The sequence below is a fragment of the Eriocheir sinensis genome, chromosome 2 (assembly GCF_024679095.1).
Source record: "Eriocheir sinensis breed Jianghai 21 chromosome 2, ASM2467909v1, whole genome shotgun sequence".
Taxonomy (NCBI): domain Eukaryota; kingdom Metazoa; phylum Arthropoda; class Malacostraca; order Decapoda; family Varunidae; genus Eriocheir; species Eriocheir sinensis.
The window spans coordinates 20,634,121-20,648,580 of NC_066510.1; the positions used below are offsets into that span (position 1 = coordinate 20,634,121).

The window sequence follows — 14,460 nt, forward strand, 5'->3', positions numbered from 1 at the left end:
TGGTTTGTCAAAATTTACATAGAAAAATAGAATAAGATTTTATTCATATGTCTCACCACTGATAGAGCACTGTTCCTGTACCTCCCATCCTCTCCCCACTAACTTGCCTCTTTCCTCCTGAGGTCACCCGTCCCAGCCCTGGGTTTGGTTGACCCTATAGCCGATCAACATTGTGCAATGTTACAAAAAATTTTGTCAAGATGGCAGCATTATCCAAATATCCCATCAAGTCATTGCAGGGGTGGTTGTGTCAGTGAGAGGGTAGTATATGTACACAAAGGACATATCATAGTTACATGAGTGACCAGTGTCACCTCAGTGAATGTTCCTTTCAAACATGATTACTGTTTCCAGTAAAGAGTTGCCTATAGGAGCTGCTGCAGGAATATTGTGAGGGGGCTGTTGTTGCGGGACACCATTTTGCTAAACAAATGGCGTCTACTAGATCTAGCGACAAGATTGTATGTCACTGAAGTCTTATTAACTGGTAGAGTAGTGACTAGCGACTGCAGCATATTTACAGGAAACTGAGGGGGATGTGTGGGTGGGCTGGCCCAGCTCACCCACCCTTCCCCCTTTCTGCCTTGCTTCTGTCCAGCTGGGCCAGGGCATGTGGATGGCAGCTGGGTGGGGGTGGGGTTGGGAGTGGGGCACAGGGAAGTGCTGAAGAGCTGAGCAAACAAACTGCTGCTCTACCCACACTGGGGTATTTGAAATGTCAACTCATTACTTAACCAAATATTTATAATATTATTGGCCTGGTTGAAAGTGCGAGTGGTCGTAAGTTGCTGATGTTGTAACTTGAGGACTACCATAAAACTCACCCAAAAGGAGATCATGAGGGTTGTGGAAGGAGGCTAGTTTGGCGTACTGCTGGCTCAGTCCCAACTACAGCCTCTACCACCAGGCTCACACATAGGGTTGTAAAATTCCTGGGAATTTTGAACTGGGAAACTTTCCATGGAAATTTTGGGAATTATCAGGAATTTACAGAAAGTTTGAGGACTGAGAAGAATTTAAAAGTCTGCCGATGGCACCTCTGGGGCTTTTTCTTTTTTCTTTTCTTTCTTTTCTTTTTTCTTTTTTTTCTTTTTTCTTTTTTTCAGGCTGAGGTTATTGTTGGCTCTTTAGACTTCAATTTTAGGGGGCTGTTAGTGAATGTACCTTAGCCCAGTGGTGGCACTTCCTTACTAATAAGACTTTCTATACAACAAGGTGAGGTCATTCTTTGTTGATTTATACCTAAGGTGCTGGAAATCATGTGTTTGAAGATACCCTTTTCATAACTAACCTAACCTAACAAAACCCCAAATAGTTACTATAGGTCTTGACTCAGAAAATTCATATTTGCTTTCTTACTAAAGAAACTCTATGCAACAAAGTATGGTCCTTCTTCATTGATTTATACCAAAAGTTGCTGGCAATCATGTGTTTTAAAATACCCTAAACTTAACCTAACCTAACCTAACAAAACCCCAAATGGTTAATATTGTCTTGTCTCAGAAAATTCATATATGCTTCCTTACTAATGAGACTTTCTGTACAACAAAGGGAGGCCATTCTTTGTTAATTTATATCATAAGTTGCTGGGTATCATGTGTTTGAAGATACCCCAAGCTTAACCTAACCTAACAAAATCACAAAAAGTTTCCATACGTCTTTACTCAGAAAAATCATTACACTTCCTTACTGACTGAGTGAGGTCATTCTTTGTTATTTTGTGCCATAAGCTGTCACCTATCATGTGTTTGAAGATATCCTAAACTTAACGTAACCAAACAGAAACACAAAAAATTACCATACGTCTTGACTCAGAGAAATCATCTATTCATCCTATAACACAGTGAAAGCTTCCTTTGTTAATTTATGCTATGGGTGTTTAGTTATCATGTGTTTGAAAGTTCTTTAAACTTAACCTAACCTATGTGAAATACAATTTTTGTTGCTTAAATCTTTATAATTAATAGTTATAAGAACCAAATTTGGTTAGTTTATTAATACAAATACACATCATCATTTCATCGACGCCTGCTCCTAGGAGCTCCCACCAGAGGATGGCCACGGCAGAAGAGTTTCCAACTTTCTCTCTCCAAACACTCCCTTCTTGCCTGCTCAAAGTTTCTCAAAGATCTTTCCCCCCTCTCCCTAACATACTCTTGCACCCTATCCTTCCATTTCACTGGAGGTCGTCCTCTAGCATTCCCTCCCTCTATCTCACTCACATACACCCTTCTGGTCACCTTACTCTCCTCCATTCGCTTCATGTGGCCAAACCACTTCAAAGTCTGTCGCTTCACTTCTTCCACCACTCCACACTTCTTCCCTTCACCCATGTGACACATTCCAAAATGCTCGTACACACTTTCATTACTCATTCCATCCATTCTACTCACACCACAAGCACTCCTCAAATAACTCATTTCCACTGCCTGCACTCTAGACCTCTGACTTTCATTCCAGGTCCACGTTTCACTTGCATATGTGAGGGTTGGTACTATTATTGTATTTCTCAAATCCCTCTTTACCTCCATCCTCACACTTCTGCCATTTATGATTCGTCCCAAAGACCCTAACACCCTTCTTCCTTGCAATGCCCTTTCTCTTATCTCTCCCTCCGTACCACCATGCTTACACATAACTGATCCAAGGTACTTAAACTCACTGACCTCCTCCATTTCTTCACCATTCAAAATTGTTTTGCATTCTTTTTCACATTCAATTCCCACTCTATATGGGCATACAAAATCAACAACCTCACTCCTACTTCACTCACAAACCATCACTTTACTTTTGTTGACATTTACTTTCAGCTTTCTCCTGTTACAGACACTATCAAAAACACTGACCAAATTTTGTAGGTCACTTTCATTTTCTGCAATGAGCACTGTTTCATCAGCAAACAGTATCAAATTCAGTACCCACTTCCTTCCCTCATTGAACATTCTTACCCCAACTTTGCCCAACTTTGCACGTGTGAAAAATTTGAAAATTCCCGGAAATTCCCAAAATTCACGGGCTCTGAAAATTCCTTCAAAAGTTTCTATTTTTGCAGAAACTTTCCCTTCCCTATGCAACCCTACTCACACACTTCCATCAACACATCATGAAGTCCATGAAAGCCAACCTTTCCAACCTCTAGTTACAAAGGTAAAAAAATGACACAGGGTTTGAGTCCAGGCCTGGGAAGTCAACACATAGCCCACTCAGCTGTTCATTCTTCCTTTCAGCCTGGTCCATAAATGTATACCTGAGGAAACCTGGAGAAGGTATACTGTAGCAAACCAAATGTCACACTGGCCCTGTGTCCCAGGGTAATGGGTTCATACCCACCACACGCTTAAGAGTCAATAAGACAGACACGAGCACTAAGGCCACACACAGCTATAGAACACACTCCCAGATTTGCCTTCACCTTTAGTATATGCTAAGACAGTACCAAGGACCACCACTGATGATCTTAAAACCTCTTCATGGTGTAGTAGTCCCAGAAGCAGTCACCCAATAAATAATCCAATGTTATATTCGTTGCATATGCTAGTGACTTCAGGGGGTGTTTGGTTGGGTTGAGGAGGCAGTGGCTAAGTGGTCAGCACGCTGGCATTGTGATCTTGAGATCCACATTCAGGTTCTGCCTACCGCAACAAACTAACAATTTTCAGTCATTGTCGAGTTGCTGAAGACAACCTGCAGTCCTGATGATCATCTATCAACCCCAAATTTCAGCAAAACTCTATAAAGAGGATCAAGTGGAGCTACCAGGGGGCAACATGGACCGAACAAGAATGGACCCCCTATAAAAACACCTACACTACTAACAGGCTGGGGTCGACCACCATACCCCATTATGAAAGCCTACTGGCACTATGGACCAAGTGGAAAAGAAAAAAATCTATGCGCCTCTCTGTCTATCGATTATTTCTGAATGTACAGAGTAATGACAACTGAAGCCATTTATGATGCGATCTGTCAGGGGTGTAGGACAGCAACCATATAGACAGTGGGTTACCAAAAGTCCTCTAGAAACTAGTAGGTGATGTTGGATACAAACTCTTGCAGTTTTGGCTTCAGGGTGTTTGACTAGCCAGAGATTGCAGGCAATGAGCTTGAAGAAGAATTTGGGACATAACTTGAAGGACATTCTGAAGCACTTAATGTCAGTAAGCTGACTATCTAATTTGTCCATCAGGTTCAGAATTTAGGTGTAGTTGATTGCTGCATGATTTGTTTCTTGGTGTGATGGTGGATCCTGCAAGTGTCAACAAGCTTGCCCTTGTGGATGGTGGAGAGTTGGTACACTGCACACCTGATAAGTGACAATCTTGGCCAACTTCTTTCTTTGGATGAACAGGTCCTCTTTCTCTTGTCCTTTTCATTACTTCTGTTTCTCTCGTGGTGAGCATGAGCTGCCTTTGTGGCGTCTAGTGTGTCACTCAAACTCAGGTCATTAAGGAGGGTCTTTTCTCTGCTGAACTTAGACATCAACTTTGTTAGTTTGTACATTTCCAAGGGACTCAGTTTTGATTTAGATAGGAACTGAGAGAGAGCAGGGCTAGTATACCAATTGGAGGGGAATGAGAGGGAGCAGGGAAAGTGTGCACAGGGGAAGAGGTAAGTAATGAGGTAGGTGGTGGCTGAGTGGTTAGCATGTGAGCCCAGCATTCACCACGCCAAGGACAATGTCAGTTCGAATCCCCACGCTACCACCTGGAATTTTTCAGTCACCGCCGAGTGGCTTAAGACTACCCGCATGTTGTCCAGAAGACCACCCATCAACCCGGACTCAAGAAGAAACCATCCAAGTGAATCAAGAATGAGTTCCAGGGGGCAGCATGAGCCAAGCATAAATGGCGCCACTATAAAAATTGCCAGCGCCATGATGGGCTAGGGCCGACCACCAGGCCCCTGAAGAAAGCCTACCAATGCTACAGGTGAGGACGTAAAAATAAAAAAAAAAAAAAAAAAAAAAGGAAGGAAAAAGGGTTCAGGTGGTTGGGCAAGATGCAATTGTAGCCAAGGCCAGAAACGAAGTTGGGTCAGTAGTCAATGGGGACCAGCTTGTTACAGGGGCTGCCACCAAAGTACCAGTATTAAAGATAATTTCACTGTTAACTTTACCATCAGCTGCCTGTTTTGGAAGCGGAGGAAGTTATCAGTCTGCTCCTCAAAACCCCATGAGGAGTAGGGGCAATAAAAGGGAGGGTAATCACAGGACTCACAACATAAGAGTAAAAAATATTGGGGAGAGTGGGAGGCAGAGAAAGATAAATAGATGAAGAGGTGGGTAAAAAATTTGAAAAGAAAGTCCCTCTAAATTTGTCAGACAAGGAACAGGAGTCTGAGGCTAAGGAGACTGTAAGGTCCTGCTCCAGCACTGGGACACAATTCCCTCCTGAAGCCATATCATGGCAACACCAGGCTTAGAAATAGGGGGAAACATAAAAGTGAATCTTGTGCTTTTTTGTATTATTTGCTTTGTCAGTAGATTAATGATTGTACTTTTAAAGAATGGACATATTTCAACTGTAGTTAATTTCTGTATGGCAAAACATACAAAATCAGAGGTGGTTCTGGGAATGACAATTTACCATGCAGCAAAAATCTAAAAACTTAAAAAATACGCTAAAAAGCATGGTCTAGTTTTCATATGCACTATCTCATAAGCAACAGCTCTTACAGAACCAAGTACTGGGTGGCATTGATGAAGCTTTAGCAGCACTAGGGGCAATGCAGTATGGGCAGCTCCCGGTAATGGGCCTCACAACAACATGAAACAAGATTACTAAACATTTCACTAAGCACCTGTTTAACCTTGGTATAACAAGACTTCAGCTACCATTCAGCTTGTAGAACAATAGTGGAATGGACACAATGCAACACAAAACAGTTACTTTACTGGGCTCATGACATAAAACATGAATACTACATTTTACTAAGCATCTGTCTAACTTTGGTACAGCAAGCATTTCAGGTGTCCCAGTGGCCAAACTAATACTTCATGGTTCAACACAAAGGACAACATGAATGCAGAACAACATTAAATGGGCATGTATATGATATACATGATCTGCTACCTTCAAGGTTGAACTTGAGACCCCAGCGCTCCGATTCATACTGAAGCCAAGTTTTTTCTGCTTCAAGAGAGTGTTGGCCTGATGGAGAAAGAACCATGTAATGAGATGATGCTGAGGATCCAGAAGTCAATCAACTTTTGGTCTAGCCACCATCTTCTAGCCTCTCACTACACCAGTGAAGTACCAAGGTCCAAGATACTTATGAAACTATGATGTATACAGGTAACTCTCAATTTACGTGAGTTTGATTTACGCTTTTTTGAAATAACGCGGAGTCCAAAATCCAAATAAATGTTTAATTTACACGTTTTTTTCACTTATACGCGATATTTTATGGAGTGGCCACCAGATGTCTCACGCAACTGGACTCACACAGTGCAGCGGCCCACACAGCTGAGCTCAGTTCTTCCCGCGCGCCACTTGAACAACAATAGAGTACCCACGCTGCCACGCTACTCAACAATAGGGATGGGCAGGTACCGGTACCAGCTATACGGTACAGTACCGGTAGCAGACTGCTCGGTACCGGTGCCAATACTAGCCAGTCGCTCATGGTGTCCCTCATTTCTTCCTCACACGAGTGAGGCTGAGACTGAGTGCCTGAGTGGATATCTCGGTGATATGGACATTCTCTCTCTCTCTCTCTCTCTCTCTCTCTCTCTCTCTCTCCACTAAATGAAGTGAATATTTATTTTTTGATAGAAACCTACCTCTTGTTTGATTTACATTGTTTTTGATTTACGCGACCTCTTCAAGGACACAATACTCGTGTAAATCGAGAGTTACCTGTATAGTGATCTCTTGAATTTTTAATAACTCAAGTTTCGAGGTTTACAACTACCCAAAATCCACAACGTCCCTATTCAAGATGTGCCCATTTTTCATGAGTTCCACATCATGCATCTCTTACATTCAAAATTGGCCCATCTTGCCACAAAGAAACTTCTGCCATGACCATTTCAAGGCATTCCATGGGATAAAATTGCATGATATACAGTATACTTTGGTACAGTAGTTGAGATTCCACGAGAAATTTAGAGATTCCTGTAAAATTTAATGTCATTCAAAAAGATATATAACAGGTTAGGAAGACTCATCATGTGTGATGTAGCAAAATCTTTACCTATAAATTGCAAAATTTCCCCAATATTAGCTTCCATAAAAAGAAGCTGCTTTTTAACATCAAAGACCACCCTCACCCACCCAGAGTACTTTTAAGTTTAGTTACTGAAGTTGATACTAACTTGTCTGATTCTGCATTAAACCCAACTAATTATAACCATCTGTAGGTAGGTAATGTTGGGGGCATACACTATAGCTGCACATGGCCTCAGTGCTCATCTCCGTTACATTGGCCCTTGAGCTTGAGGCAGGTCTAACAAAATGGCACCAATGTACATATAAACAATTTATACCTATCATTGGAATAAATAGGCATCTTCATGGTGTAGTTATCTTCATGCCGAGCTACAAATGGCTCAAGTTTGATCCCAGCCTGGGCAGTCAACACACAGCCCACCCAAATATTTACATCTCCTCTGGGCTGGTCAATAAATACTTACCTGGGAGAACCTAGGGAAGCTAAACTGTGGTAACCTGGATGTCACATTGGCCCTGTGTCCCAAGGTAGAGGTTGTTACCCGCCAGAGGCTCAAGGGCCAAAGAAATGGAGGTGAACCCTGAGGCCCTGAGTGTCTTAGAATATGCCCTGAATTTTACCTTTACCTTTACTGGTATCAGAGGTTATCATAGATATTTTGAAACTGACTTTGAGTTATGTCTCATCAGAAACTGATATCACCTAATATTTTTAGGGGGGAACTGAACATTTACTGTATAATATTGCACATGTATCGTGGTATTAAAACTAACTTCTTTATAAAGGAACATGTTTAGCATATATTTAAGTGTGATTGATTTATGGTCATCTTAGTAAATGGTTTTAATAATGAGCTGCAACGCCTGTGGTCTAAAACTGCAACAGGAATAGACTTATAATGACTTGTTTTTATATAGTTTAGGTGTGTTTTTGGAATCTACCCCAAGGAAGGACAGCAGTGCATGCTTTAACACTTCATGGCAGTCCATTCACTGTAAGGACTTCAATGTGTGTAGGGCTAAAGGAATACACAACCAATCCCACTGACAGTTGCCCAGGGAGTGTCAAAACCCCTAGACCCCCTAGAACCCCCAGACTATCACTAGACCACTGCAGCCCCTTTAAAAAATAAGAAATAAATAAATAAAATAAATAAATAAAAAAGTGCAACAATTCCTATGTAAGTTAGCTGCTTTAATAATATTAGATATAAGAAATGAAGGAAGACTTTTTTGTGCCATATTTCAGATATTAAATTCTGGGATGACAGGAAAAGTTATGAGTCGGTGGTTGTTAGGGGCAAAGCATCTCCCATTGCCAAGAAGTGACACAAAAGGTGAAATGACATGGAATAAAGTATTCTTTTCTTGTTGAGAAAATCAAATATTTGCCACAAGTTAATAAGAATGTGGGGTATTCCATAACACAGTGGTATATAGCCATCCCTCATTTTTTGCAGTTTTAGTATAGGTGGGAAAAAAAAAAAAAAAAAAAAAAAAAAAAAAAAAAGGCCATGGTGCAAATTTGGAGTTATGTTGGTGAAAGTCTGGGCAGCCACTACCAGATATCACATGGGCAAGTTTGAGACCTTGAGTACATCTTTCATCCAGCAGTGTGTTGTGCATGTGTAATACATACAGTTCAGATTTGCTCTTGGATATGTAAATTAAGAACTAATATCATTAATCTGCAGATTTTGGGCTATTACAGGTGTACAGAACCTCAGGAAGAGAGCAGCACTTTTTTGCAAAGCTTGTGTTTTTAGCAGTTATAGAAATGTAAACCATACAAAAAGAAGGTTGGCTGTCAACTGTTTCTCATTATATCTTCTCTAACCTTAAAATAAGTAGAAGAGAAACACATATAACTCAACAAAAAGTAAAAATCATCACACTTACGTGCCACTAAACTTTCGGGTGGATATCTGAAGGCAAAAATCCAGTCTTCCTCAACCTTCAAAATACGTCCCGTGATTCTGGCGTAGTACTCATAGTTGGCTCTTCCAAACAGGTTGCTCACTCCAAAGTTGTCAATCAGAAACTGCATGATCTGAGTGGCCACCTACCAGCAAAACAAATGTGAAACCATGATAAACAATGCAAGTTGTAATAATAAAAACAAAAGCACAGTAAAAACTCCCATCTGTACCATATATGCAATAAAGCCCAGTTACTTTACTAAAATAATCAGTTAAGTAAATGGATGACAAAGACCTAAGAATATCAATAAAGAGACCCATTACTGACAAGCAATGATTACATAAATATTAACATTAACGCACATGGGTAATCACAATCCCCTAACTTTAATTTCTACTTATTGAAACTGAACATGACAGCCTTACCATTAAGCATGTCAAACATGTATGAACACTTGCTGATGTCAAAAGTATGTATGGAGACCAAAGAGCATGCATAAAGGATGCATAACTACAACAAACAAGTCTACAAATTCAGGTGATTAAATAAATTGGATAGAAATACAAAAACAATAAACAGTAAATTATGAAAACTAAATTAATAAAAACATGATCAACCAACAAATACCTACAGTACTTTGAAGAATTGACTTCTAACGCATCAGAGGAATATTTCATTGTGTGAAGAGAAACGATGACCAAACCTTAGTATTTTCCATATACAATTACATGACCATGAAACTCACCTTGGCAAAAAAGATGAAAAATTGTTCAAACTACATTTAATCCAAAGATAACCTACACTGTCATTAAACCTTGATGTAGTGCCCAGAGTGAGGGTCATCTTTCAACATGCACTCCTGACAAAAAACTACAGCTGTAAGAAGTAACCATATACAAATAAAAGACTAAGTGACTGCTCCAGGCTTCTCAGTCCACCACAAGATATAAGTAATTAAATTCCACTTATACTTAGGAATCTTCTATTTTGTTAGATTGCATATTCTTTTAATCACTTATCTATATATTATAATTTTCTTTTTAATCATCATTATTCTTGTTATTAAATTTATCAAATTTAATCTCCTGACAGGAGTATTTCAATTAACAATATGTCAATACCTGCATAAAGCATTTCAAGTCATGTTCACCAACAAATATATATTCATTTTGTCTGCATAAAGCATTTCAAAAGTCATGTTCACCAACAAATATATATTCATTTTGTATGTGTGTGTGTGTGTGTGTGTGTGTGTGTGTGTATTTGCCTAAATGTATTTACCTAGTTGTGGTATACAGGAGAGGAGCTACAGTCGTACTGTCCCATCTCTACATCTATTATGATCCACCTTGGCCTTAAATTCATGAATCATCTTTGCACGGACCACATCTTTTTCAAAGACGTTCCAGTCCTCCACTACTTGTGGAAAGCTTTTCTTCTTAATGTCTCTTCGGCTTCCTTTTTCATCTTCCTTCCATGACCTCTTGATTCTCTTGTGTCCTATGTTATTGGATCTTCTTTGTCCACTTTCTCCATCCCACTCAGCACCTTATACACTGCAATCAGATCTCCTCTCTCCCTCCTCTGTTCCAGTGTCGGTAAGTTCACCCGGTTCAATTTCTCTTTATATGTTAAATCTCTTAGTCTTGGCACCTGCCCTCTGAATCCCCTCTACTTTCCTTATATTAGACTTTGTACTTGGCGACCATACTGTTGCTGCGTATTCCAATCTTGGACGTATCACTGTCACAATCAGTTCCTTCATCATTTCCTCATTCAGATATTGAAAAGCAACTTTTATGTTTGTCACCAGGTTGTGTCTCAACTACAATTTTATTTATATATGTAAGTGTGTGTGTGTGTGTGTGTGTGTGTGTGTGTGTGTGTGTGTGTGTGTGTGTGTGCACATTATCTGTTTTTTGGTCCCTGTTGTCATTCCCTATCAGGGAATTCTATCTGGTGTCATGGATAGGTTTTCTGGAAAATGTTATATGAATTGTGGTTAGTGTACTTATGACTTATGTTTGCCTATTGACAAAATTTATAGCAAACTTTCCTGGAAATATTTTGAATAAAGCAAAATAAATTACTACAAATATTATACAAAAATGTGAGAGAAACACATAAAATCATCAGCTTTCCAAGTTATGAGAGACAATACATGTAAAGAATGTGGCAATACAACAAACCCCACCTGAGGCAACACATGCCCTCAATCACAAGACATTTACAGAAGTCAACAATATCTGTTACTTTTGTTTCACATACTTTTTTTTTTATTCCACTGAAACTGTCTAATAAATATGAAGTCATAATATTTGATAAAAGAGTTTCCAAGTTCTCAATGTAACCAAAATATATTTTTCTTTGATAAAGAGAAGACTCTTGACAGTGTATTGCCAAAACATAAATATCCAATTTATAAATATCAATAAGACTGGAAAGCTGCTCTTAAAACAAAAGGGCTGGCATCCATCACTTCACAGTTGCCCCTTTTTCTTAAAGTTCTCTTAAAGGTGGCTGCTCGGAATATCCAACTACTTTATTAGTAACATATGATGACAAGAATCCAAAGGTGTGGTGGCAATTTGTTTCTTTCAAAGTGATTGAAACTTTACTGATAGATGACAACTGAAATGGTCAACTATGGAGTAACTAAGAACTGTAAGGAGTGTGCTGACCATCACTGGTTTTGCTAATATTGTGAAATTTCCTACAGGATTCCAGGATTCCATGGCTGTGGAAGGATGACATACGTGGAAAGCCGTATGGCAATAACTCTACAACTTACAGTGGAATAAATTTACATGCCCACATGTCAACATAACACAATGAAGGTAACCTTGGATTAAGGTGATGGCAACTGTGTTCACTTTTGATGTCAGTCAAAACACTTTAAATAATTGTCAGCATCAGTTGCTAACCAGAATATTTTTGTTAATCCCACAACATTCCATGATCAAAAATTATCTGGATGCGTTAAAGCAAGCTACTCGTATCTTGATGAAACCATTATCTTTGAAAATAATCTTGTCCCAATGATTGTATACTGAAAACATCTAACCATAGACAAGCGTTCTAGATACACGTATTCAGTTACCTGCCTTTCATATGCTTGTTGCAATTAAACTGTACAGTACCGGCCGATTTATATATTTTTGACTCCCCCAGTACCGGCCTTTTTTTCTTTTTTTTTTTTTTTTTTTTTTTTGCTTAAAAATGTTCCAGGTGATGTGAAAAGTGGAAAAAATAATAAAAAACATATGTCATGGACCTATTTTTTGCAGAACTCCATGAAGTGTTACCACGGTGTGACTGGAAACGGCCCCTGTGATGGTTTATGGAGGATTTGACAAGTGATAGAGGCCAGGTAGCCCACTTCTGTTGCACACAGGTGTAGATTACTCCTGAGAGCACCGTTTCATGGGGTATAAGTGTGGGATTTTTCGAATTTTTGCTCACTCGTACACATATAATACCTCACACAAATGGCATTTTCTACAATCAAAAACTTCCAGAGTCTGAGAGTGCTCCCATGTCTTCTTCAAATGAAGAAACCTCAAACACTGTCTATCGCCATAGCCGTGGCTGTGGCTAGGAATGGGCCACCGCAACATTGTTTACACTGGTCTTGATCTTGATCTTGATTTCACAGGTGGGTTGGGATTCCTCCCCAGCTTGGGTAGAGTTGCTAATGCTACAAACGCACTTGTGCAATGTTGCCAGTGTCTGCAGCAGTCTCTGTAGCAAAAATAAACCCGCTACATTGACTGTAACAGTGTTTAGCAAGCCCGACGTGCATACGCGTTGCCAGTATTTCCAGCAACCATAGGCGCTGACGCATATACGTGTCGCCAGTACTGTACGGGTTAAGCAAATATTTATCTAAAATGGACAAAAGTAACTCTGAGTCGGTAACATGAAAATCATTTAGACCTCATGCTTTCCAAATATAATATTTTCAAGCAATATGATTTATATGTCTAAGATATTTATTTAAGTTTCTTGTGTGAATGATACAGCTCTAAGTGGTTGACAAAAACTGAAGTGATACAAGATAGAACTGCCATGTGAAATTTTTAAGAGGTGCATTGCAATGTTTTACATGATATTATACAGCCACATCAAATTTAGCATGTAGGGATATACAAAAACATACTAATACTAGGTGATTGACACGACATATCTGCCTAATGCAGTACAAGTGGTGGTCAAGTCTAATAATGCCAGAAGTGTGGTGTATTATACAAGGCCGAGTAAGTCGCTCAATAGTGCTAATGGATCATCGAGTATCTCAGACACAAAAAAGAAAAAATAATATCAATGAGTTTGTAATTAAATAAACATATAAACAAATAAACCTAGAAGAGAAAGGCAATGTACAGTTTCATGGTCCTTATGATTTCCATTATAAGTGACTCATTCACAATTCCAGGAAAGAAACGAGAACTGAAGATATGTAATCAAAGTCAAACATCTAGGATACATGAATACAAGACACCCAGAAGGTACACTGGGAGAGAGGAGTACTTACATCAACTTCTGCCTAAATTCGTCCCAGGGAATTTACGGGGCACAAAAAAAATTAAAATGTCAAGTAGGATGTGAAGTTAACAGAAGAGTCTACTTAAAAAAAATGGGATGAGATACAAAACAGCAATTAGTTACTTACAATGCCTATATAATAATGGACACCTTGAGCCAAGTGGGACTCTGCTGTCCTAAAGTAACACAGAATATCATAGTATTATGTCAATGCAAGCTGGTATTTTAGTTAAAAGTTTGTTCTCAGTATTTGTACCACAAGTATCTCATACACTCTTGATAGAATCAGATCTACTAGCATATCCATGCACACAATTAAGGGCAATACCATTATCATCTATCAATCTGAAAACATTTTAATAAATATTGCCTTGTTGACAAATATTCTCTCTAATTAGATGACAACAACAAAATTATAAATACTGTCAAATAAAACTCTGGAGAAAGGATTTTTTTCTACTTACATAGGTTAAAAGAATGCTTAAAATGAAAGAGGCAAATGTGAAGTGACTAGCTCTAGGAAAAATATAGAGTAAGAGATGAAAATGCATATTGTGAATGATAAATTCATGGAGAGGGTTTGGAAAGTCAAGTAAATGGGCAAAGGTGGCTCTTGGATGAAGTGATATGGTTGAGACAAATATGAGAAATGGGAGGAAAAGTGTTGATCTTACAGATGTAGAATATATTAAATAAACTGAAGGGCCTTCTCCCATAACCACACCTTCAGCAGGAATTCTGAGAACAGGGCATGAGGATTAAGGATAAGATGGATAAGAAGGGTTGAAGGGTTAGAATGCTAAAGAAAGCAAGGATATAGTCTCTG

At 39.1% G+C, this 14,460-nt stretch overlaps 1 protein-coding gene across 6 annotated transcripts in view; it reads right to left on the reverse strand.

The window, feature by feature from the left end:
* The window catches only part of LOC127001313 (unconventional myosin-IXAb-like), a 46,114-nt gene that overhangs the window by 10,296 nt on the left and 21,358 nt on the right, over positions 1 to 14,460 (reverse strand). For 5 of the 6 annotated variants that reach the window (XM_050865760.1, XM_050865793.1, XM_050865749.1 and 2 more), the window contains 2 exons: positions 9,069 to 9,231; positions 6,072 to 6,149 (listed from right to left, as the gene is read on the reverse strand). In XM_050865760.1, the coding sequence (XP_050721717.1) occupies positions 6,072 to 6,149; positions 9,069 to 9,231 (241 nt within the window). The remainder of the gene's footprint in view (positions 1 to 6,071; positions 6,150 to 9,068; positions 9,232 to 14,460) is intronic. The other variant, XM_050865782.1, reaches the window with a different exon arrangement.